This window comes from Euwallacea similis, chromosome 6 (assembly GCF_039881205.1).
Source record: "Euwallacea similis isolate ESF13 chromosome 6, ESF131.1, whole genome shotgun sequence".
In the NCBI taxonomy this organism is placed as follows: domain Eukaryota; kingdom Metazoa; phylum Arthropoda; class Insecta; order Coleoptera; family Curculionidae; genus Euwallacea; species Euwallacea similis.
In genome coordinates this window covers 7018980-7044948 of record NC_089614.1, presented here as the reverse complement: position 1 = coordinate 7044948, position 25969 = coordinate 7018980, and the positions used below count along the sequence as shown (strand labels likewise).

General features: G+C 34.7%; 2 protein-coding genes across 3 annotated transcripts in view; both read left to right on the top strand.

Moving 5' to 3' along the window:
- Slip1 (SLo interacting protein 1) overlaps positions 1-9754 on the top strand; it is a 79769-nt gene extending 70015 nt beyond the window's left edge. Inside the window, exons 3-8 of one of the 2 annotated variants that reach the window (XM_066390836.1) lie at positions 4377-4544; positions 6036-6134; positions 6747-7420; positions 7491-7767; positions 8127-8318; positions 8368-9754. In XM_066390836.1, coding sequence (XP_066246933.1) covers positions 4377-4544; positions 6036-6134; positions 6747-7420; positions 7491-7767; positions 8127-8318; positions 8368-8673 — 1716 coding nt within the window. In that variant the 3' untranslated portion in view covers positions 8674-9754. Of the gene's footprint in view, positions 1-4376; positions 4545-6035; positions 6135-6746; positions 7421-7490; positions 7846-8126; positions 8319-8367 lie in introns of both variants that reach the window. The other variant, XM_066390834.1, reaches the window with a different exon arrangement.
- Positions 9755-23062: 13308 nt separating this feature from the next.
- LOC136409462 (lachesin-like) overlaps positions 23063-25969 on the top strand; it is a 191233-nt gene continuing 188326 nt past the window's right edge. Inside the window, exons 1-2 of the mRNA XM_066390959.1 lie at positions 23063-23199; positions 24593-24933. Of these exons, the coding sequence (XP_066247056.1) occupies positions 24852-24933 (82 nt within the window). The 5' untranslated portion in view covers positions 23063-23199; positions 24593-24851. The remainder of the gene's footprint in view (positions 23200-24592; positions 24934-25969) is intronic.

Below are 25969 nucleotides of genomic sequence, written 5' to 3'. Positions count from 1 at the left end.
GGCGTACTATTATGCCAAGGTGACATTTCACGTTCAACATATTCACATCAATTCACTTTTACTGAATATGGTCTTATCATTTTTATTTTATCAGAATATGAGCACTTAAAAATGAAGTTTAATGTATTCGAATAAATTTTTTTTCATCATTCACAAATTGAGAAAGAGTTTTTTTTCACTTTTTAAACATTTTTTTAATTACTGGGTGACATATAGAATTAAAAGTAAAAATTATTTGCGGTAACTTTAAGTAAAGTTTTTCTGCATATTACACGACGCATGTCATTGAATATAAATCGAGCTAAACACGGTTATTTAAATGAGCCGAAAATGATTGACGTCCAGTATAAACCTTTCCATTGATAATTCGAAATCATTAGCCTTTCCTATTATACAGTAAAGAGGCTAATGATGCATACACAAATACTAAAGAATATCTTTAACAGTTTGTAATAAGTTAACAATTGGTTGTTAAAGAAACGTTTTACTTCCGGCAAGTTGATGATTTCCCAATTTTTACCAGGGTATACAATAATTACTTCGTGGTTTGCGCCTAATGGGGTTTAATAGATTAATCCTGATATAAATTACTTTGTAGCAGCTTTTTCTGCATTAATCTCCGAGATTTTACAGTGCCCGGTTTTATTGTAGGTGTTCGATCGCTGAAAGATAATCACTCGTTTCGTTGCCAACTTTTCTGCCTTTCAACTAGACCTAGTTTCGTACAAAAGTTAATTGCCACCGCCAGAAGCAATTTGTTGTATTGCAGTTTAATGTGGGAAATTCATTCTATTACTTTCCTCCTTACAAGCCTGGGTATTGTTAATAGATTTCCTTCTTGATGGCAAATCATCTACATACCTACATCCCTGAAGGCGATCAAATATTCAATGGGTTTCAAAATTCGTTGAATAGTCGATTTTGAGAAGTCAAAACAAAGAGCATGCATAAGAGGTGTTATAAAAGTTATTCCTTCCTGCTTCTGGTTAGCTTAATTGAGTAATTTTAGCCTATATAACTAATTGCTAGATCCTCGAAAAGAAAATTAGAGGCTGTCAAACTAGGAAGGTATTTCCTTCTTCACATCTCGGAAGATTGGCAAAATGATTTAGATTGAATAATTGGCAGCTTCTCCACAAGCGTTATTTGAATTTAACGATAAGTTCTTGAGCGGCGTTGGAAACCGATTATGACAGTGAGAAAGTCCCTCGCTAGGTCAGAATAAATCACCAAAGGCCACCTAATGGCATTAATAAATCAAAGTGTAAGCCATCGAATAAATCGGTTTAATACAATATACTTTAGCACAGGTTTGTCATTTATCTTAAGATGCCCCCTCGACCACCGATGACAATAAATTATTAATTAAAGAACTGTTTTAATAGCGGAGGTGTGGCTCTCAACTTTTATTTATGATTTTTTGAATGTTTCATTAAAGTACATTATCTCGAAAAGGAGAATATAATAATTCATACATGTCTCGGGTAATTTATGTCTGATATATGCTTTTGACGCCGTTCTGTATATGATTAAATAATGCACGTTGTGTCTTTTAAAAAGGCCTCTCATAACCGACGCTAAAAACTTTTTGACGGCAACTTCTGAATTCTTTAAGAGGTTTATACATGATGAGAGATAACGCAAATTTGCATACAAAGTTAGTGTAGTGTTGTTGACGTTCTTCTTCTGTGTCTTTGTTTTGTCGGTGTAAAACAAACACGGCTGATTGAATGTTGGTTCAAGCATAGGTCGATAGCACACTACACATCTCCAAGTTTAAGCTTTGTTTTTTTAATTAACACATTTTCAGGTGAAGGGCACAGCCTTCATGAAATCGTTTCATCAAATGGGCTTTTGCCTCTAATTTCCCCTGTCATCGGCCATATAAAAGGATATAATATGTTTTTAAAAAGCCTCGATTAACATAATAATGCCGCTACGGTGTCGGTAACAGCACGGTTACGTGACCTTATATATTTTATTAAAATTTAGCTTTTATATCTAAATCCCTAAATTTTTTTTATATAAACTGCTCCAAGTTATCTGCATAATCATTGTTTCTTTTATGCTCAGTTTCCTGTTGTAACCCAATGCAGAAGCAAGACTTCAAAAAATTAGTTGAAAATCTAGTTAAAAATTCCTTACTTGGCGTATGATATCGTCCATTATTCTTCAGTATCTTTTGAATATCTGCTGTTCCATTGTTCTCCATTGTCTTCCTTGTTGCTCAATAGAAATTACTTAACATATACTCACCTATTTCAATATATATATATATATATATATATCCTTTGAAAGTTGGCAGGGAAAAACATATTTAACGTTATTAGAAATCTCAGAACAGATAAAAGATGGAAGTAGAAAAGTTGCAATTTATTTTTATTTATCTATATTCTTTTATCTTTACATTTTGGAATATTGTAATGTCACTTATGTCCAATCATGACGAATATTCTGAGTATAAATTTATTGTATGTTATTGATTGTATCAAAAAATTTACTAAGAAATTGAGCAGGGTTTTGATGATTCGTGAAGATTCTGACTGATTTCCGATTTATTATATATAAATATACCGTGTAGAATTAGCTGGAACTTCTAGGTTCGATACTCCAGGCTCCCTCTGATATTATTCTCTAAAGCTGCATCAGCAGTTGTACATTTACGTACCAATCGATCTATATTTGCAACATCTGATGGCCTGTTGTTTTGGCATAGGCCTGGAATATGGGTACTTGAAGCAGAATTTCCATGATTTTTCACAGACATTTTTTGGTTGGTGTAGGTGTAGGTACTAGATGTTATGTTCTATTCAACATTTTGAATTTGGCGATCTTGACCGCTAGCTGGTTCGCTTAATGTTTCAGTTCACAAATTCATTCCATTTCTCAAAAAAATAGACCCTTTTTGGAATCCAATTTTTTCAAAAGCTTCAAGTTATTGACTGTTAGAAATGCCATATCTTCCTGGTTGTTAGGCTAATCATCACTAGATCATCTATAAAACGCAGATTTGAACAATAATTGATTTTAACTAGTTAGTTAGAACTGCTCAATCTGAACCTTGAAAATCAGGCCTATTTAAAGTCATTTGGAATTGCGAGGCTCTATTTTATTTTCAGATAGAATTTCTCCATATAATTACTCTTACGATTTTTCTTTTATCTGTTTTTCTCTCAATAACATTCTCTCCATTCTCCACATGTACCAACTCGGATTTAATTTCGTGTATGGCAAATTTAATTTGATTTGCATTTGAAGCACAGTTCCTCGTGCACTTTAATTCGTCTTATAATAAATGAGATATTTTCAATATCTTAATTACTTTTATCGCCTTAATAAGGGGTTCGTTTAGGAAGATTTTTACCAAAATAGAGCGTTCTGTTTGAAAAATTAGCATCATGTTTGCGCAGCCATTAGGGTAAAGTTTGCATTTCATCGCACATTAGTTGACATTTAAAGCATAATCCATTAAATGTGTTCAAAATTCCTGGCTCATGCTGAGGATTGGCGTTACCCCATAGAGACGTACTGGCCCTTGTTTGAACTTCCTTTACCAGTTTTAATACCCCTGGCGACGTCGACGTAGCTGTTACAACTTGTTTTCTTCCTATGATGATTGATAGATAATATCTTTGAATGATGGACTTAGTATGCAAGATTAAAGGCTTTGCGTAGGCTACTTATGATGTCTAAATGCGATTGGAGACGGAAAGGTTTGCAGATTATAGGATGCTAATGAAAATTTATTGATCCGACCGGACAGCTATAAATTAAGTCCAATAAAAGTTCTATCCGTCATTTAGGGAAACTCGTAAAAAAATTGGAAAATAAAATCGGCACCCAGTGGCCATATTGCCGAAAATAACCTAATAGATTTCCTCGTAACTTATCGTCGAGGTCTCGATAAGGATCCAAGGAAAAAAGTTTCCTTTAACCTAGCCGTAATATGTTATTTTGATATAAAGGGTCAATAGGAAATCATCCCTTATATGACAGATATATCGGCGACTCGGTCCCCGTACATCCCCATTATCTTTTCCCATTTCTTTATACTTATCGATGTTGGGGGAGACCTCAGATTATTTGTTAAAGCTAGAGGGGCTTTAAAGACCAAAAATCTTCTGTCGCACCTTTATTTTAGACCCATCTTTCCTTGGAATATTTAAGAACATTTTAAATTAAGGCCGATTTAATCCACAGTAAAACGCTCACGAAAAGGGCCGCTCTCAAACAATCGAAAACATTTTCCCTAAAAGGTGCAACCACTAAAATATTCCCTTGTTGTCCTCTCGTTCCTCGTACCTTTCGAATTTCTTTATCGTGGTAGAAAGCCCGCTTGATTTTATCTTATTTCACTTTAAACCGTTTTGTTGCAGGAAGTAACTTTAAGAAAATGCAGCAGTGATGAAAAGCTGGGCCTCACTGTGTGCTACAGTTCCGGTTCAGAAGTAGATACTTGTACAGAAGTGTATATTCGGGATATTGCGCCACAAAGTGTAGCGGATAGAGACGGAAGGCTTAGACAGGGTGATCAAATTTTACAGGTAGGTAGCCTACACTTAATGGGGATCAGAATCTATAGGGTGTTGTTTCCAGGGCTACATTTTTGTGCCCTCAATTCCTATCATTTTGGAATTCCTCTGGAGAAATGCATTAATTTTCAATACATGGTGTGTTTGAAAAACAAGAACAAAGGATAAACGTTTATACCAGGTGTCGCTGGAAGATGGTTGACTCTTAGTAACTTTTTTATTTGGGCCGATTAAAATTAAAAATAAAAAGATTCTAGATTGTGTATTGGATATTAGAAAGCAGTAAAAGATATATTGATCAACTTTGTAATACTAGATGTTCATTTTTCATTACAAAAGTATCTCGCTCATTATTAAACTTAAGGGTTGTTCCTCTAATAACACTTGGAGTGATTTTACCACTAAGTTCGGTTTGCTGTCAAACTTTACATGACAAATTTGGTTAATAAACTGAGTTTGAACTCGACTTTTATGAAGCTAAGCTGTGGCAGAAAAACCCTTGCCATATTGGCTTCATATATAGGGGGTGTTTTTTGATGTCCATCCTGCATTTTATTTCTCCAGCAAAATATTGAAAAAGTGAGAACTGCGTTTGATAGATTTCATGATAAAATTCAGCATGTTTAATTTTTTTTTTCAACATGATTTGATGAATCCGTGACAAATATACATTCTTCTCCTTTTCTTTGACAAATAGACTTTTTTGGCCTCGCTTATCTCGCCAATTCGTATATTTTTTAAAAGCTCATCAAAATTGCTAAAAAAATTTCAATATACTTCAGATCAACTTTCGCGTTCACCGTTCACCTTACTAAACTTCTTTAACTCCGGTCTATTTCATCAAGAATATATGCACGCATTGAAAAAGTTCCTAGATATACCTTTTTATGTTTAAAATGTATCCTGCTTTTAGCATCGCAGGTCTAAATTGTAATACGAATGAAATGGCATAAACCGAAGCTTAAGTTACGCACGAGAAACCCGGAATATAATACCCAATCTTCAAAAAGCTACACACGATACGATCTGAGATGTATGCAGAAATCCGAGGGAATTTTTATCCATTCAAATTGCAAATCCTAGTGTGAAAAATCTCTTATAACAGAATGCGGGCCTCGACAAAGCGAAATATTCTACATACTTTGCATATCTTTTTTCCTCTGGTTCGGCATAAGCTCAGGATAAAACACACTGCAAACTAAGAGCTTCAATATGTTGCATTTTTGTTGCCGATACCGTGAAGATTCAATAAAAGAGTCTCTTATAGCCTTGCTTATAACGTACCCACCTACTCATATCTAGTTGAGAGCCCTAAAATTTTTATGTGAGTGATGCATTATTGAAATGTGAAATGTTCTATCAACATCGAAATCTGTAACCGTTCAATTTTTTAGATTACAAAGTGCAACAATACTCGGCAACCCGTTACATCGTACTTTATAACTTCTTTGTGCAATGACTCGAAGTAAAAGTCGTAAACTATCTCCTATCTCTTTTTCATAGGTAAATGGCAAAGATGTGGCAAATAAAGAGGAGACGGAGTCACTTTTCGCTGAGAACCGGAAAGCCGTTACTTTGCTAGTCAGCAGATGTTATAATAGGGTAAGAAACAGAACTTTTAAGCTCGAGGGCGCCACCCCATTGCAGCAACCCTAACCAGAGTTAAAATCGATGGCTCTGTCGCGACCGTCGAATGATCACTCCAACTCTATTTTTGAGGTTAAATCGTGTGCATACGTGGCCGGGAGACGTGATTATGACTTCATCGGTCGGGAAAAGGAGTCCACCCACTGGGGAACAGATGGGTAAGCGTCTTCCTCAGGTTAGAGTAATTCTTATGGGGGCCCTGACCTGGATCTGCGCCCTAGAAGGCCGTCTTGTGGCTGTTGTGGGGTGCAGATCTGAGTCTAGATCGGGGCTTTAACAACAGGTTATATCCAGCCTGCGGAAAAGTTTCCTATCATATCGGCCAATGAGCCCAAAATATTATGCAATGGTTTTGCTCAAAAATATTCTGGAGTGGTTTTTCCCAAAATCCTCTGAAATGGTTTTTACTAACCTGAACTAAATGTCTACAATTCGACTTTAGGCATGTCTAAAAACAGACTAGTTCTAGTTCATCATATTTGATGAAAAATAATCATTTGCTCGAAGATTGTTAATATTACAAGCCATCGAAATCCAGGAAAAAAAAATCGATCAATTTTATTTCAGAGTGAGGAATACTTAGACGCCGAGCCAATAGATTCATTGACGTCTCCAAATGGTAAAAGTGCAGCTTATCAGAATAGTCTTATAGAGCAGCTGGTGCAGCAACAAACCGAAACGCAACATTCCCCGAAAAATGACAGTCCTGCACCTAAAGTACCTTCACATTTCATTCCTGACAAACTCAACCTCACGAATTCCCTGGTGCGGAGCAAAATCGACTCAATCAATCAAGAAATTTCCCAACTGGATTTTCGGATGCAGAACATTTCTTTTAAGAGCGACAAGCGCAAAGCTCCTCAGCTGCCTCATATCCCTCCTCCAGAGTCGGACACTGAACATATATACGAGACCATACCGGAGGATTCTGTAATCGATGGGGAGATCGAGCCCATCTATTCTTGCCCTTATGAACCTGGTGATGATAACATGATAGAGCAATGGTTGAAGGTGCATCAGGAGGAAGCCTGGGTGGGGACGTCTACCAAAGAAGTTATTAATGATGTAGAGGAGAAGAAGGAAAAGAAGATCAGCAAATCTAAACCTCCCAAAAGCAACAGTAGCGGAGAAGAACACGAGAATAGCTCTAGTGCTTATAATACTGGAGGTTCTTCAAACAGCAATCCTTTGACTTTTGAGCTGGCAGCCACGCAGGATTCCAAACAGAAAAATGTCTATAGGTTAGTTCTTAATTTTAGTATTTTACTTTTAATGCTAGGAAAAGATGATTAACTAACTGAAAAATCTTAGGTCCACTTTAATCCTTTGCCCATTGGAAGAAAAGGAAGATTCAATCAAAGAAAAAGAGGCCAAAAATACCTGCGAATCATGCAAGCGACAGGCGAAAGCCAAAAAGTCAAAGTCCAGCTCCAAACTCGTAAGCCCTTCATCGCCCACACGCAGAGTTGGGCTCAGCCCTGCACATGTTTTATCGGACACAATGTACACGAACGTCGCCAATTTACAGCAGACAATGCTCTTGCAGCAACAACTTTTTAGACAAGCTTTAGTTGCGCAGAATCCTGAGGTGAGCAGCAGCATTAAACCTACTACGAGTTTCACATCAGGGAGTCTTAGTCAGTATCAGTTTGTGGGTGGATCACAGGTAAAACTATGAGGATATATACATAGTATTCTCACTTTCACATTACAGTGACATTTCAATATTTGAAATTCAAATTCGCCGCTAAATTTTGAAGACATTGCCAGAATTTGCAAAATCTAAAATTTTTACTGAAAATTTCCCTGAAATTTTGAAAAATGGAAAGGTCTCTATTAATTTTGAGCCGTGATAACTTGGGAATCAATATCTGTAGTATGAATATGAGAATGGCAGATTTAATGTGTAGTATATTGTAGTTAGACTTCATCTATTTGATTATTTAGAGCTACACTACAAATCACCAGGACAAAAGTATGGAGACAAAGATGGAATGGAAAGTTAAAAGGAGGCCTGATGGGACGAGATACATCGCGAGAAGGCCTGTTAGGAATAGGATACTTAAAAATCGCGAAATTCGGCTTTCTGAAGAAAGAGCTAGTTTAACCACCGAAGATGACACCATTTCTGAGCTTAAGGTTGGTGTAAAACAACTTGAATTATTTCCAACTAATTTTTCTTAACTAGATTGGACGATATTGGACCAAAGAAGAACGCAAGAAGCACTTGGAGAAGTCCCGGGAACGTAAACAAAGGCAGGAAATACTAACTGCTTCGAGACATATAGAAGAAATAACCGAGGAACACATAAAATCGAGTTCGAGGAAAACTGCCAACAACATTGATAATACAGCCAAGAAGCACCGGACCAAGTCTAGAACTCACAAGGAGAAAGATGGGCACGATATAGTACAGGAAGTCATTGTTCATGGCCAAAAAGCTCCACAGACCAATGGAAAGATGGTTGGATTATTGTCGGTGACTACTGTATAAGGATATTTGTATAAATATTCTCGAAAGAAGTTCCATTATAAATAAGTAAGTAGTGTAAATTAAGGTGGCTTTGTAATGAGTACTACCACAATTCATGATCCTTCCTAGGAGGATTGAAAAGTGTAAATTGAATTGGCACTTAGGGAAAATTGCATTTCATTGAATTATAAAAGTCTATTATCATTTATATCGCCCTAAGTATGTTGCGTTCTGTATTATAGTTTTTGCCTCTGACGCAAGTCTTAAATACGGTAATTTAACTGAAAATGTGATGTTGTTATATTCTTAGGTGTACATATCAATATAATATAAATATACAATTAGATAGACAGTTTCCTTAAAATTGCCTATGTAAGAGGTTTCAGAAAAAATCCAAGGTTATTCATAACACACCCTGTATGTTAATTTTTTGGAAAAATAATAGTTGTTGAATTATTATATTCACCACGTTCTTAAAAAAATTACAGGGCATTGCATTATTCTAACAGTGCGAAACCATCGATGTCTATTCTATAACACTATAATCCCCTCTAAATGTGTATATTTATTAATACTTATAACAAAAACGCTTCTAACTGTTTTCTACATCTGTTTCTATAGCCAAATATATGTATAATAATTATCGCAAATTTATAAAATGAACTATATGTGATATTATTTAAACAATATTAAATCGGCCGCTTTGTAGGTACGAGCGGAGTCAAGTTGGTACACACTAGAGAATTAAAGATATTGTATTGTTAATTTGTGATTTTTTAAGTGCTGTATTTAATTTTCATCTAAATTCGTTTACTCCTTAAATGGATAGTTCTATTGTTGAATTTTCAAGATCAGGAAATCTGTCCTAATTCACTTTAGGACGTCAAATAGAATTGTATTTTTGAATAAGAATTTTCAGTTAAAATGTTTAATTCTAAACTCATTCCTAGTGTGAATCGACTACTACTTTTGAATATCGCAGTTTCATATATTGGTTTCGTTGTTTGTTTATTACTTTTAGCAAGCACTGGTATTTAATGAAGGATCTAGCTCCATGTAGCTATATATTCAGTGTCGAATAAAATAATGACATTATTGACTACTATGATGTTTTATTTGATATACTAGGGAACATTTAAAAAGTTCGCTAAATGTAAATGTGTGGCAAGCCTCAGATTTGGAAAACACAAGAAAAACACTAGATTACATAAAATTATAAAAAAAGGTTAAAAATCTAGTCAACTCTCATTACTTCAAGCTTTGAATATTGAAGCCCGTTCGGGTTAGTAGAGAAATCGTGATTTAAAATTCAATCGGGGAAATTTCGTTTTTTCGTGATATTCTTCAGTACAAAATTTAGACGCTAAACCTAATGGTTTGGGCAATTAATAAGAAATTAGTGAATTAAAGATTCAAATCAATTTTTTATGTTACCTACTGAAATAAGTAATGAAATACTTTACTTAAATAATGATAAAGTAAAATAATGAAATACTACGCCTTACTAGGCGAGCTTAGGTTGCTGGAAAATTGACATATAAAATTTCAAGTCATTTGAAGATAATCCAATTTACAATGAAGAAATAAAGCAAGGGGGAGGAAGGCGAAATTCCATAATTTCGATCCCCAATCCATTTCTTTATGACTTCTTCTACGCTTCTACTCCTCTGCAAAGTGGCCTATTCTCTTTATGAAGAAGAGTACCTTATTATTTTTTCTAACTGATTTTTTTCTTTTATTTCAATTTGTTAAGCATGGCAGACTCCGAAACTAAGTCTATCTCCCACAAAATTTTTCTCAGCTATCCCTTTTGTTACACCATCGTAACTGCTTAAATGCTCTACAGATCTTAATATAGCCATCCCAATCACTTTGTGTGCCCCTTTTGATTGCTCGATGGAAGGCCCTTCTGGATTTCGTCTTAAAGCGCTCATGTGTGCTATTCCACCACAGAACTCTACGGGCATCTTGCCTCCTAATTAGGTACGATTCTTCGAAGAAGTCTTAATGAGGGAGTTTTAATTATCTGTTAACCTCTGTACCAAATTCTATTGTGGAAGGAATCCACCGTTTATTGGAATCCATAATCTGATAAACATTGTTATTGAACTTAACCCAGACTACAGTACGTGAGTTCCTTATCGAGAGTTTATGGAACTCCATATAGTAACTACTCCTGAATCAAAAATTCAGGTGAATATAAGTTGATGTGAGATTAATGAATTAAAAGTGTAGAGCAATCATGGTTTAATTAAATAAATTTAATTTTAATAAAATAAAAAAAACTATTTAAGCTTTATTTCATGAAGTTGAAAAAACTCGAGTTCACAAGAAAAAATAATAAATAAATGTCTACACTTACATGTGCCTTGATTACTTTGATACTCGGTCTTCAATCGAAATTGAAAAATAATTTTTGATATAATTAATTATTCAAGCTGTAATTCATGTATACATTTTCGAAATATAGGACAGAGTTCTATGTTTTAACTTTGCACACAGCCGAACCTTTCGCCTTGCAATGAACCGAACGCCAAACAAAACGCTAATTTGAATAGGACACATGAATGACAATGTACAAATTTGTAGCATCGTCTACATTAGTATTTTGTTCGGCGTTCGGTTCACTGTAGTGCGTTCAGTGTGGGAACAAATGTTCAGGTCTGTACAAAGTTCACTATAACACTCAGTATTTCATTATATTCATATTCGGAAGTCACTCACTGTTCTACGAAATTAGCGTTCGCCATAATGTCCAAAATAAATACTCAACCTCATTTGTGGACGTGAACCTTTATGGCGAATAAAGTAGTCGATCTTATTTTACCGTATGGCATTTATTAACTATAAATATATATAAAAAATATTTTACAATATAAAAAAATATGAAGACTTACCTGTAGAATACTGCATGTAATTTCAAGCATTATCGATTTTTGGACCTAAGCTAAATCGCTTCATCTGGAAAAAAATAGATGACGCCAGAAGACAAAACATGTTCAAAATGAACATGTTTACTTAAAATAAGTATAGCTGCTGAAAACATTTTAAACTATATTAAAATATACTTACGTATATTGAAGATGAATCACTTCTCGTAAGTATTATTCATTCCCAAGGGACCGATATTTTAAATCGCATTTACCTACTGATGCGAGCAAATATGGATATTCAAATGAGGCGCATTTCCACTATCTCAATCTGATAATATTTTTGCAATAAATCTTACCTACCATCAACATTAAGCCTTACCTGACAGACACTTTAAAAGAAACCTAAAGTTTAGGCAACTCACGTTAAAACAACATATATGGGAGAGTATAAAAGAAAAAAATTAATTTACTCATCAAAACAACACTTGAAGAATTATTTCAATTTTATAAGCTCATTAGAAGCAAAACAAATCTCTGTCTCACTATTTTCTGTGACGACAAAATGATAATTCTTGCAAATCGAGTAGGTAATTTACATATAACTTTGAGGAATCCAACAATTAACACGTTAAGATAAAAAATGATTTATGATTAAATTGGTAACGTATGCAATTTCGTGTTTGTGCTATTCGTCGACTAAAATGTGATTCGCATATAAGTATAAATCAGATAACTATTAAATAGTTATTAAGGCAAATCGACAGCCGGCAATACGTGCCACTTTAGCAGTTGCAAACGAAATTCAGAGAAAAACAATTTTATCTCCAAGGATTGCTCTAATGTAAACCATGGGTGACCGCACACATAAGGGCATTTCAGATAGTGATCAACCATTAGAATCCAGGCATATATTCAATTGCCAATAAGTTCAAGAAAGCCTAAAAGGCCGGCTGAAGGTTTTGTGCGAAATCTTGGATATTTTTTTCGGAACGTTCATTAATTATTCTTAATAAACGAAAAATCGCTTTTCAGTAGCTCGATGTCATAATGTGGATTTTCTCTCCGTTTTAGAAACATTTGGGGTTAACTTCCTGATCCTGATACTGTCATGGGTTTTACATCCTCCAGTGGTATTGTTCTTCCTGAAGTACAACCCTGTAACTAAGCAGTGCAAGATCAGGTGCGGCAAGTTGGCGGAGAGTAGCAAGAATGGAGTGAATAGTATGGTTTTCAAACCTAAAGATGTGAAGGATTTTCGAATAATTGTAGACATTTCCGCTCCGCATAAATCACGCCCATTGCGGTATTTTTGATCGTGAATAAGAGTATGTAAAAGAAAGAAAAATGTGGTGGGTTTTTTTTATTGTCATAGAATAAAGTTACATATGGATAAAAGCTTTTCCTTTCTAGGCATTTTAAACCGGACAAACAAGAGGATTTGGTTTATCCAAGGAAAAGCGTCAAAAAAATTTATTAACACCACGTAAAAATCCCGAAACCCCGCCTATTAAATTGTGCTTTAGCTTGTAGCTGGAGGACAGGGCGCGCACTACTGCAAAATAAAATACTGGACTATAATTTTCCTGCTGGCCATTCTGTTTGTATGTGCTGCACGATTCTAAGAAAAGGCTGGTTAAGGGGAAATCATAACTTTTCCGAGACTATTTTGGCTTCATCGCGTTTTCTTATTTTACTGTCAGAATTTCTATTAAAGAACTAACTATTACGACTTCTCTAAATTTAATAAAAGTCCATCCTTGGTAATTCTACCATAGCTTAAAGCAATGTAGACATGCGACTTTTACTCGTCGGTGTTTGGATTTTAAAGAAAACAAATTTTAATATCTCAACTCGAACAAAATATGAAAGAATACGAAATAAAAAGTTTGGTCTATACATATTCAGGGTTTGAGCATTATAATTTAGAAAATCGATAGCTGCCTTCATCCCATCAGGGTATCAGGATTAATTTCGGGGCATAGTTTGCCTTCAACTATTCGCTTCTTTTATATTCGATCACATTTAAAACCATTTCCTAAACGTCATATTTCAGTGGGGAATTCGATTATACTTCTGATATAGACATTCAATTCAGATAGACAATATTCCTTCAGAAAATATCCAGCAAAGGCACATCTGAAACAAAATTGTTGATAATATTCTTTCTTGAAGGTTTTGTGAAATAAAAGTTGACCAAATGAAAAATGATAGGACGAACATTACCTACATATACTTTCTGAAAAAATACAATATGTTATGATTCGTTTAAATTGGTTCTATACGAAAGTTGCCACGTTTCAAAGAACGGGTTGTCAAGATTTCATAATTTTTTTCCAATTTTACTTACAGCTTTAAAATTCTTAAGATGTATGGGTGTTAGTGAAATAACTTTCGTAAATTTAATCAGTGATTAAAAACATCATTTTGAACAAAAAAGTTCCTTACCAGAGGGGTCGTAAATACAACCATTTCCCCGGAAAATCAAAAAAAACATTTTGTGAGAATTGACAATGTCGTGTCGTATTTATTCATTTCCATAACTACCTAATTGGCTGCATGAAGTGAATTTGCTTTTTTACACGTTTTTTTTTGGATCTGGTAGGTTTTACAGTACATAATTAACAAAATGCACTAAATTCAGCAAATTTAAAAATTATGTGATTCTTATTTGATTATTTTGAAAAGCCATTTACCTTGAAATTATTGTTATCTTTAATTAGCATAACATGTTACGTTACACATTTTATACCACTCACATCACACTCAAAAACAAAAGTTCATTATTGTTTTGCTACATTAAATGTTCGAAATGTTCACTATTTGAGTTCATGCATGCTTTACTCCGGGTACTTCTTGTTGAACTCTTTTGAACAAGGTTTAAAATTTGTTCTTCGGCTTCAGGACCAATTTCTTGCTGTCGACCTCGTCCTTTATACGTGGGAATAACGCTATCTGTATCCAGAAGTCTCTGGAAAACTTGCACAAATGTTTGTCGAGCTGGAAGTTTTTTTCTGGATAACGATTATCGTAAATGCACCTACTAGTAGTTTCTTCAGAATTTTGTGATGTCTCTCCATAAATCAGGCATGTCATGATACTCGCATACAGAATACATTTTCACGTAGGTATTACGTAGTTAATAAGTCGGAATAAAATCACTTAAAGCTCGCCCAAATTAACTTTGCGGATGATCTGTTGAGTATACTGACAGAAGATGCATTCAACGAGAACGAAATCACACTAATATATTAAAAGTATGGAAGGACCTACAGTCGATGACAAATTAGAAAAATAAGAGTGGTTCCTTCTCGATGGTCCCTAATGAACTGTACATTTCCATGGCGCCAGGCGTCTTTGCAGATGATCATATATCAGATAAGATGGGATGCAATGCAGATGACCACAGCATAACGCAGATGGCTACATAACTTATGTACTATTGAAGTACTAGGTCTACCTGTTTCCTGCGCATTCCAATGCCTTATAGTTTCACTCATAAAGTGGGCGAGCAAGAGGGGGACTCTCATAAGGGCCATAGAAAACAATCATAATAAAAACAAATTCCTCTTCCTCGGTTACGTTCAGTGCGGCTTTACCGCTTACGTTATTAATTAAGTTAAGTTTTCAATTGCTTTTAACAATGTTATTGTTGAATCACTTTCAGTTTTTCTGTTACATGTCAAACAATCAACATGTGTCAAGTACATTTTTCCACATTTTATTCAAATTTTAAAGCTTATCATAGCTTTTCGGTTACCAACTTTGATATATTTTTTTAACTATTAGGTTTTCGGCCCCTGTTGTAAGGAACTTTTTTGTTCAAAATGATGTTCTTAACCTTAATCGTTGGTTAAATTTACGAAAGTTATTTCACTAACACCCGTATAATTAAAATTTTAAAATTATGATACCTATTCGTTTATGTTGATTCCACTACATGCATCAAAGTGATTATAAGAATTTACAAGATGATACTTTCCTTTCTTTGACCTTCCCTTCCTCTTTCGTAGTGTGCCACACATCATTTCTTTCTGAAAAATCAAATTTATTGTTCAATGTGTAAACTCTTGCGACCTCCCTATTTTACTGTATAGTTGACCCCATTTTAAAGTTATTTGTAAAAATATCAAGCAATGCATGCTATTTTTCTGTTGCAATAACTTATTTTTACATGTTCTTTAGTACTGAATTCTGAATTATAGTAAACGCGCATTGGTTTGCCCTATATTTTTACAGATAAAAATCTAAAATAATATTAGTTAGACAATAAAAGACGAAAAAGTCTCTAAATTGTACAGCCAATTCTACTAAGAAAGGTCAGTGGGACACTACAAAAGTTTCAGGGAGGATAATAGTGATCTGACCTCATGACAGTCACATTGTGTAAATTCTGATAATTTGTTGATCTTTCTAGTCAAGTAAACGTAAAATGAATGTCCTATTGTGAAAATTTCAATTATAGATCACAAAACCTCAGAGTTTGGGACAAAATTGAAAAAATAGTGAAACGTTGACATGTTGCATATCGAAAATTGTCAATTTTCCTATAAAATAAATTCAGCTAAATTATAATATTTTTTTTTGTGTATTAAGTGGGAGCGACCCTGTGTAAGAATTTTTGTCAGCAATTCGCATACGAACATGTAAAGTACAAGTTTACTAATAAACGGATAGTGCTTAATTCCAACCAAAGTTTTATTCTGAATAAATGCGGTGAACCATCGGAGAACCAACGCAATGTAAACATACAACTTAAAATGCAGATTCAATTCCATCAGTCCACGGATATACGTAAAAAAAGTGACGTGAACCGGAGATGCTTATTTTGAGTATATAATAGTGCTCATTGTCATTCAACAACTACTAACAAATGCAAAAAACCCCTTAGGGCGGACAGAAACTCAAAAAAATTTGTTAGTCTTTTTAAAATAGCATTAGCTTTCAATTTGTGATATTTTGGGTTGCTTCTGCACTGTTTTATTTCAATTAAAATCACAAAACGCTAATCAGACTTTTTCCCACAGCTGTTAGAAAAAATTGGTCGGTACGAGAAAGTAGCCAAAATCAGCTCATGCGGAAGAATTTTGTATTTCGAGTTTCTCTGTAATACCCCATAATTGCATACAAAAACACCATTTAGATTCAAGCTGGTATTAAATATTAATTACTGGTTAAGCCCATGCAAAACTTGGCAAGGGAGTTGTTTTAGGGTGCAGAAGCAGCAGTGGTGAGTTGAAACTATAGGGAGACAAATAATAATTGAAAACTGTTTGGTTGTTTGTTGTTTGTCCAGAAACCAGATTTTAATACTGAAGCTAAAACGAGAGAACAAAGGGACAAGAATCAAACGAGAATATTTTAATATACCGCCCCTATACAAATTCGTATTTTCTAGGCAGTAAATCGATGGAATCGGGTTCTTTTAAAATTGGAAAAACTAGTCCATCTCCCTAAATCCCGAAAATATTACAGCGAAGCGAAGTTTAAATTAAAAATTTTTGCCCAACAGGGATGAACTTTTTCCGGCTAACTTTTACCCCCTAAAAACCAAATCAAATGCCCTGCCATCGGGGGACCGCGTTAGGTAATTGCTGTTCTATTTTTCCTACAGATTGTCGAGCTTGGAATCACATTTACATTATAGGCGGACTAGAGGCTTAGACAAATCCTTTTTTTTTAAGCTTATACTTAGGACCGAAACTAACTTTTCGAAAGAGCAATCTCTAGATAAAATAACATTCCTGTACGCACGCTAATAGTCTCTCCAATATAATAACACGCAGAAAACATTGAGTTCTTTATTATTAGATTAAATTAGTGTGCAGTCTTAATAGACATCAACTTATGAATGTGCAGTATGGTTGATATCTTTCAGTCATATTCAAAGTTTTATTACCATTTTGAGTCATGCTAGTAAAATAGAGCTTCAAAACGGGTATCACAGCTATAGAAAAGGAGATTATTACGAAACACATGATGAGGCCTACCATTTGGACATAAGAAAGGTTCTTGAACGCAATGTTATCTTGCAGGGCTCGATTCATTATTATCTGGAAAGAAGTTTTTTTTCGATACTGATCCAGGATTTGTATTTTTTGGACGGTACTAAGGTTAAAAAAAATTCTATTTACTGGGTATTAGCGTGTACTAGACAAGTAATATTTTGCCACAACACTTCTTCACAACGTATTTTTAAGGAAAATTGGAAATAAAAATTGAAAAATTAAAAATAATTAATTAATTTTGTCCAAGAACTTCATGATAACAATGAATCAAGAGTTCATTTTTGTCCCCAAAGCACGGTCAAAAATCGGTCAATGGAATAATTAAAACATAACTACTATGACTGAGATTTATTCAAAAATCGTTTAAAGATAAAAGATTTTATACCAAAAATAGCTATATTCAATCAAATTGTATGTGCTAGCAAGTGAATATAGTAGTTTGAAGGAAGCAGTAAAATCGGCAGATTTCGGATATGATGTAATCGATTACAAGTTAGATTAAGTTATAGTGAAATAGCAAAATTCTTCGTCATCTTGACTTGTTTTGCTATGTTATTGCTGAGCCGTCTATTCAAGCTAATTGGTCACGTAGATGTAGGGATGGCTAGAATAGATTCAATTTATAGAAAGCTCGGTTGTTTCGAACTGATTGATTAATTGAACTGAATTGATACAGCTATACTGCAGTTTAAGTAGAAATTTGATTCACAAAATTAGGGTTAGTTAATATTCAAATAGTTCCTCTACAGAATGTAAGGGATACGGATGTAATAACTTTCAGAATGCCCGGTAAGAAATTTTCTTATTTTTCACAATTATCGGATTCTAGTTTAAATTTGTTTGGTTCATATCTAGATATGAAATTGAAGTGGGCCTAATGTCGTATTTCACCAGAAAAAGGCAAAAATAACTTTTAAAGTACTACTAGGACCATTCAGTGTGATGACTGACCCTTGTGATGAACAAGGTTCGATTTAGGTAGCCAAATACTTGAAATAGTGGTGCGCAGTGCTGATTTTTCCTGCAAAATTAACTTTCAACATGCGATTTGACCTAAAACAAAAATTTGCAATTCCGTACCTAATTTGTATCTCAATTCGTTATTTATCGAGTTTTCCTTTTTTATAAATAATTGGCTTTATATCCCCCAAAATCGATGCGACACGAAACTTTGAGAGGAACGAGACAAAAATAATTAAACTTTGAAATTGTTAATTCTCCCTCCAGATATTCGAGAGAACCTTTTAAAAAACATACCCCGACTCGTAAAATTGTCGTGCGCGCAGTTTATCGAGTTTGAAAATTAACACAAACTTGACATGCATTTGAAATAACTTGTTGCCATTTAGAGAAAAGGGGTTGAGCTCTACATTTAAAACATTTAAGCTCTGTTCTTTGTATTTTGCTTTCGGGGGACCGGGCTGATGCGACTTTTCATTTGGGCTTCAGTGTGATTTAATTCGAGAACTTAAAATAAAATTAAGAATATTCCTGGGAATACTGCAAATTAGCCTTTTTGCCCTGGGGTTGAACTAATTTTTAATATTACGGGATTAACCGCGTTCGTTTGTTTTACTTTTAATTATTCCGAAGAATTTTTCTTCACTGTGAGGACGCAAAGCGAATAAATAATAAACGAACTGAGGCAGCAGCAATTTGAAAAATTTATTTCCCATCGAGTTTGTGGGAAAAGCATTGAAGATATTGAATGCAACACATAAACCACTACCGCCTTTATCGCCTAAAATGCATTTCTTTCCACTTCATACTGAATCCTGGAAAACCAGGATGTAGAAAATATTATTTTACATATAAAGTGCTTAGATTTGCTGGTCCTAAATCCGATGAAGCATACACAGAAATATGTTGAAGTGTGTTGTTTATTTAGCTGTTACGGGGGAATATCTTCCGAGAGACACAAATATATACGGAAATAGGAGTGTGACACTAATAGAATCGTTTTGTCTCGATATTGCGATAGATCATCCCGCTCTCGCTTGAGAAAACTGTCGAACGTAATTTTCTGAAGAATCTAACGATATTTCCATCAAATTCCCACACACCATAAACACTGTAAAATCGTATAAAATACGCTCAAAACATGTTGATATGCACGCATTCCTGAGATTCACCTTCGTGGTTTCACAATCTTAGCTTCCGTTACATATCATATATAAAGGTGATTCAAAACATCCAACTACTAGTGATTAAATTTCGCGATATTAAAAAAAAAATTGGAAGCAGCGTCGTCTCAAAATCTCAAGCATCATCATCATTTCCATACTGCATAAATGCAGCCAAAATTGCGAGTACAAGAAGTTACCCTGACGGTTTCCTGCTAAATGAAAAATGGCATCATTTTTAAGCAGAGTGAATATTTTGACCGTAAAAAGTTTGAGTTTCAAACTTGTTGTTTGTTTATATACTTAAACTCCTAAACTTCTCTACTTAACATCTAAAATGCACTTACTTTCCTCAATCAGATCATTATATACTTGCATTTTTGAAATAACTTTCCAAATAGGCCATTGTTGGAAGTTGGGAAAGTCGCCTAATTATATTTCAGTTTTGCCGTATAAAGCTAGGCAAGATTTCCATTTAAATTCGGTTAATTGCCTCACATTTTTCCTGAGTACAACGATTGTTTCATTTCCAACTATACTGGATTAATTGATTGAAATCCAATTAATCGTAAATTAAAAGCCGGGAACTTAAACATCTCTTACCTCAAAAGTGGGAAAACAGTCTTGAGGCTTTAGAAGAAAATTAAACAGACGAAAAAACGTGGCATTCAATTTTAGGAAAGGAGAAGTCTTTAGTCTGTATAGATAGTTCGGCCACAGTTTACTTTTGAACAAACAACCACTACTGAATGAGACTAACCGTTTCAATGCAACGCAACTTTTCCTATTTATTATTTGGCAAATCAAGACAAGACCAAGTTTCAAGAGTTTTTGCTTTTAGTCGGAAATTACTGTTTCTAATGATAACAAATTGTTTGTTATTGTTTGTTTCTTTGGTGTCTACAAGAGGATGCTGCATTCAATCAGAAAAAGTATCTTATTTTAGTCATTACACATTCAGATCCAAGCAAAATTGCACTTTTATGCTCTCTGTTTTAGAAAAAAAATTACTTATAAAAAACTATTTTAGGCCATAAGTTTTCGAATTTAGAAATTTCAGAAATTCCTGCTCTTGAACCTCAAATTTTTAAATTTAAAGTAATTACGCTACGCCAATGTGCGTATTCTTGGATTTCAAACGTGCAATAAGTGCCACATTGCTTTATCATCTTTTAATCTGAGGACATAATAAAAAATGGTTGTAAATTGTGATACTAAATATAATAAATCTAGATTTATATGCACTCTTGGTAAAGCATAGTAGAAGGAAATCCATTGCCTAAAGTTTGGCTTCTGACTTAATAGGTCACCCGTTCATCTTGGCTAGGAAAATCCCTGAAATCATTCTAAGATGTCATTAATCTTGAACAATATGGTTTGCAGGCTAAACCTAATGTCAAAACTATTTTAATCTATAGTCTTACTGGGGTTGTACAGTTTTGGCTCGGATAAAATTAGTCCCAGTCGGAGGCCTTAAAAGTTAAATGGCGATCAAAAGTTTTTAAAAGATGGCTGAGGAGAAGGTATTTATTAATTATTGATCGGAGGACGCTTGGATAGTCCATTCGTCGCTTCCAATATGAAATGAACACCGAAATCCATTAGTTGACATGTCCGAAAAACCAAACTGTTGACTATAATAAGAGGTATCTATATAATCTTATCACATTTAGGCTTTGGCAATTTCTTGTTGGTCGCAATGGAGCTAGGAAAGAAATTGTGTCTTTTTGCAAACAATAGAGACAAAAACAACACATGACAAGGCACCTCTGCAGGATAGAATAAACACAATAGGTAGAAGAATTTCCTTTTCTTTTAGGGGATCCACTGAGGTCAAACCCTCGCTATAAATTGATTGAGACGGTTATTTATATGGTGGCAAAGTCGTTTTACAATGTCGGGGAATATTTTCCAGAAATTGCAAGCAAAAGAGCTCGCGACAGATAGAACTCCCTACAGGATACAAGATATTTACGCATTTAGATGCTCTTCGCCAATTCTGATACTCGCCATTTGAAAATCCTTTATATTACGCTTTCATAGAATCTTGAACGTGACCTCCTTATAAAGACGTTGAGGATACATATATAAAAATAAATGGAGTGGTTAGTTTGTCAGAATCTTCTGGGGGAAAAAGGCTGCTTTTAGGGCGAATTTTAAATTATTTCCCATTCAGACAGAGGTTCAATCTCCAATCGATATGAATAGAGTTATCAATAGATCCATTTTTTAAAGCTTTTGAGAAAATTGCTTTCAAGCTCAATTAAGGTTGCTTCGGTTAAGCTACTTTCAACAACTGAGCCCGGATATTTTTAGCAGACTCAATCAAGCACGCGGGTTTGGGTTTGAGCTGAATTATTCTTCTTATACATTTTAGAAAAAGAGAGATTTGTCATAGTAAATTAGGTAGGAGTTCCACACGTGTATTTAATAGTGAAGAAGATTTCCATACAAACAAATGCGGATACTGAATATTAGTTTAGGTAATTAAACATTTTAACGTTCACAAGACTAATGCCATTTGGTAATTCCCAAGGCAAATGATAAATTATTGCACCAGAGAATGTATAATTTTTCCTTAAATTTAAAATGGGCCTTAAAAACGTATAGCTACTTGGAATTTGATGAATTATTTAACATTTCCAAAATCATCGGTATCATCATTTTTTTAAAACTCTAATTAGCCTTAAATCTACTCATCAGGAAACAAAACTGAGATGCGTATTATATTCTGACCCACCTCGTATATTATATAGAAACCGTAATTTAACCTGACAACAGTTTAAAGCGAGTATCTGCCCGTTCTGTTCCAACTAATAAACCGAATGTATGTAGCACTTACCTCCCTTTTATGCACCTCGCCCGGAGGCTCCTAATCTGAAATCCATTGGGCTATTAGTACACCAAATTGGGCATAACACATATGCTAACGGAATTTCATTGCTAAATTAATCTCCATGCCCTCTCAGATTCCTTTATGGATTATACAGACCGTATCAAGGATTATGGATTACGTAACACGAGCCCAAAAGAGGATTTTGCTTGCCAGTATTCATCCCGCCCGCAGCGATTTCGATTCCTCTTCCAGGACTTGGAAAACCAAAGTCTTGATACAAAAAAAGACGGTTTGCTAAAAATGTTTGTTTCAAGTGCTTAATCAGCACGGAAAACATTCAAGAAGCATTCTGCCGAGAGTGAGCCAGTCGAGAGCCTTTATGCATTTAAAAATAAAACAAATAAGTTCTTGATAGGTATAAGCTCATTATTGGTAGCTAGTTAACATTCTGTAGCAATCATATTAAAATAAAGGGTGAGAAAACGGTTCGGTCATGCGCTCTGGCAGGGCGGCTGCGCCGTATTAGGAAAATTGTGCCCAGTTATTTCCTCTCTTCACAGTTTCGTACGAATCTTTTGGTTAACTGTACTACGAAAGCTCCAAAGCTCCGACCGCTTTCGCGCGCTTGTCATGTGACTTGTTTGAAAATTTCGTGACAACTTATTCGGGTGCCAGATTTTCCGAGGATTAACTCTCAAGGGGGCGCTCAGGTATTTGCTTTTTTTGGATGCAAAAATCTAATTTGGCAAGAGGCATGCAGCTTCAATTAACATACTTGGCGAATGCTAGGGCTAAGCGTAGCGTGAATAAGGGCTATATTAAAATACTTGTCCAGGTCGGGCTTTTATTATAAAGATGCATTTTGCTCTCATGTAAGAAGGAATGTGAGTGGACGTTTAAGGCTTTTTAAGGTTTACAAAAAGGCTGTTGCACCAGTCTCTATTAGGTCTAATAAGAATAGGGGTTCTATAGTGTCATCAACATAGCTTAGTAGTGTCAGTTGATGATTAGAAATTGATTAAAAAGCGTTAAGTGCGTAATTTGAGCAACAGTAGCATTTTCTAGTCACTTAAAGTAGATATCTGGAAAACTAAGTCATATCTGTAAAGGGGTGTAACTGCAATTTGAAGCATAGGAAAGTCACTTCAACCTGAAATGGGCAACAAAATCTTCCTTTGTCATTGATTTTGATCAATACACCTACGTGCCAAATACCAAAGAAAAATTTCAAACAAATATTCCCCAATCTGAATCTCCACCTTGGAAAATGTTCCATAAATTTCAAGTTTTCAGCGTATCAAATCTAAAAATATTTTCAGCTTTCTGTCAGTTTCGACCAGTTTCTTCAGTCTTGTGTAACTTGTCTCAACTTCCAACCTTCCTTTCTGCAAATATATTAAAACTTCCACAAATCCCTCATTTCACTTTAATTCACTTTATTTAACCACCTCCAAATACCTTGTAGAATTCCCTTTTTTTCTATATATATTCCCTGTTTAAACGCTCCTCTCAACAAGATGAAAACAATCATCTTTCACCTTTAGTATACCTTTAAAAGTGGTCTTATTCTTGTATAATAGGACCACTCCCTCATACTTTATTTTAGCAATTTTCCAGCCCAGATTTCAAATTTATACTCCCCTCTCTCTCAACTTACACATTTCTCGCACCTTTTCATCATTTTTATTTCTCCTCCTCCTGTCAATCACGTTTCTCCGCATAAAAAGAAGAAATGCTTAGATTTAGTCTAAAATAAACTATTAGCATGGCTAGTAAGGATCTTAATTGCCTAACTGGTAACCTAATTAGGCAAGTTCGGTCCGTACAATTTAGTCTAATACCTTGTTGCATGTTTAGATTTTTTGTATCATTCACTCGTTGCTTCTTTTATAAATAATATCAATTTCTGGAGTTTTATAATGTTAACCGTTGCTTTCTACAAAATGCTTGTTGGAGCTTTATTTTCTTAGTTTCTAATTTAAATTCATATTGTTTTCCAGTTTAAATTAATGAAAAATAAAAACATAAACTCAAAACACTATTGCTGGATTCATGTGCTTGGTGTGAAAACCGTTTTCTAACAGGATTTCTTTTTGATTCCAGATCGGATCCAACAACGAGTGCAAATCTATAGACAACTCCGGGCGCATCATTTCAAAAGCGTGGTTATTTTTATTTTTTCTTTTTAGCTCGCGGTATCCCAAGGATAATAAAATAAAGCCCTTGATACCCACAGCACACAGCAATCGGTGCAAATGCTAAAGTGAACAGTGTCAAATGTTACAATATGGAGCGATTCGTGTTTCAATATCTTAATAGTGAAGTGCAGTGATTTAGTTCGTAACGAGAGTTGAGTTGTTCAATGATGAAGATGAGTGTCATCATTCCAACGAAAGTGCTGTCTTTCTCTACTTGGATGGTTATAATGTTGGAGCTTAGCACAGGTAAGTTTTTGGTAGATTTAATGACCCAAGTAGTTTCATTGGCCTACACATGAAATTTGTGTTGAAAATACCTCTGCCGGATTTTATTGCCTTTGATTAATATGGAAATGCGACTTTGTTTTTTGCGGTACCGCACATAACAATGTGATAAATTTTTTGTCCTATCTTCGCGCAATCCGCACAAAAGCCTAGAGTTTCGGTCCTCTCCAAAAAGGTTTCATGCACAACGTAACTTCCCCATTTTTCTCTGAATCATTACCATGGAGGAAAGCAACGTCACTGCAGTACAGGAATAATCACATTAAAACTGAAACCGGGAATTGCTCATTACACTTTCCAAGATATTCGGCCTCGGAATGACAGAGATGGTGAAATCGGAATTTTCCCGTTTTAGCAGCTTGTATGCTCCCCGCTCTCACACGCAGCGCAGGTTAGTTTCCAAATCTTATTATTTATGGTTAAGTGTTAACGCGGGGTAATTATTCAGGATTTGGGATTTAAGGTGGGAAAGGGAATCTGCATAAAATCTTGATATCTCCGCTGACACATTTCTGGAATTTCTCTAAACCTGGTCGCCTTCTTAATGACACTAATGGTTGCTCATTAGCCACCCAATTACAACTTAAATTAATTCGCCCCTTTTGGGCTTACTCGACGTTTCGATAGTTTGCCGGCTTCAGCTTGACTCACACATATGAATGCATATAATTTTAGACAAGAAAGTTTAAGTTTGTGTGCGTCCAAATACAATTTTTAACTGACAACAAACCTATAGATTTCCTAATTAACACTTTTCTTGTTATAATTGAAATGACACTTTCGAATGTCCATTACCGCTATTGCTTTCTTTAAAAGCTCTTAAAACAGAAACGTATAACAACTGTTGTAACCTCGACAGTGGGATGTTAAATATTATATTTATGGTAATACAGGGAGTCCATGTTTTTGTTTTTTTTTTATTTCACGAACTAGATTAGAATTTCAAGAGTAAGGTATTCACTATTTCAGAAACTACAGTAGATATTACCACCCAACC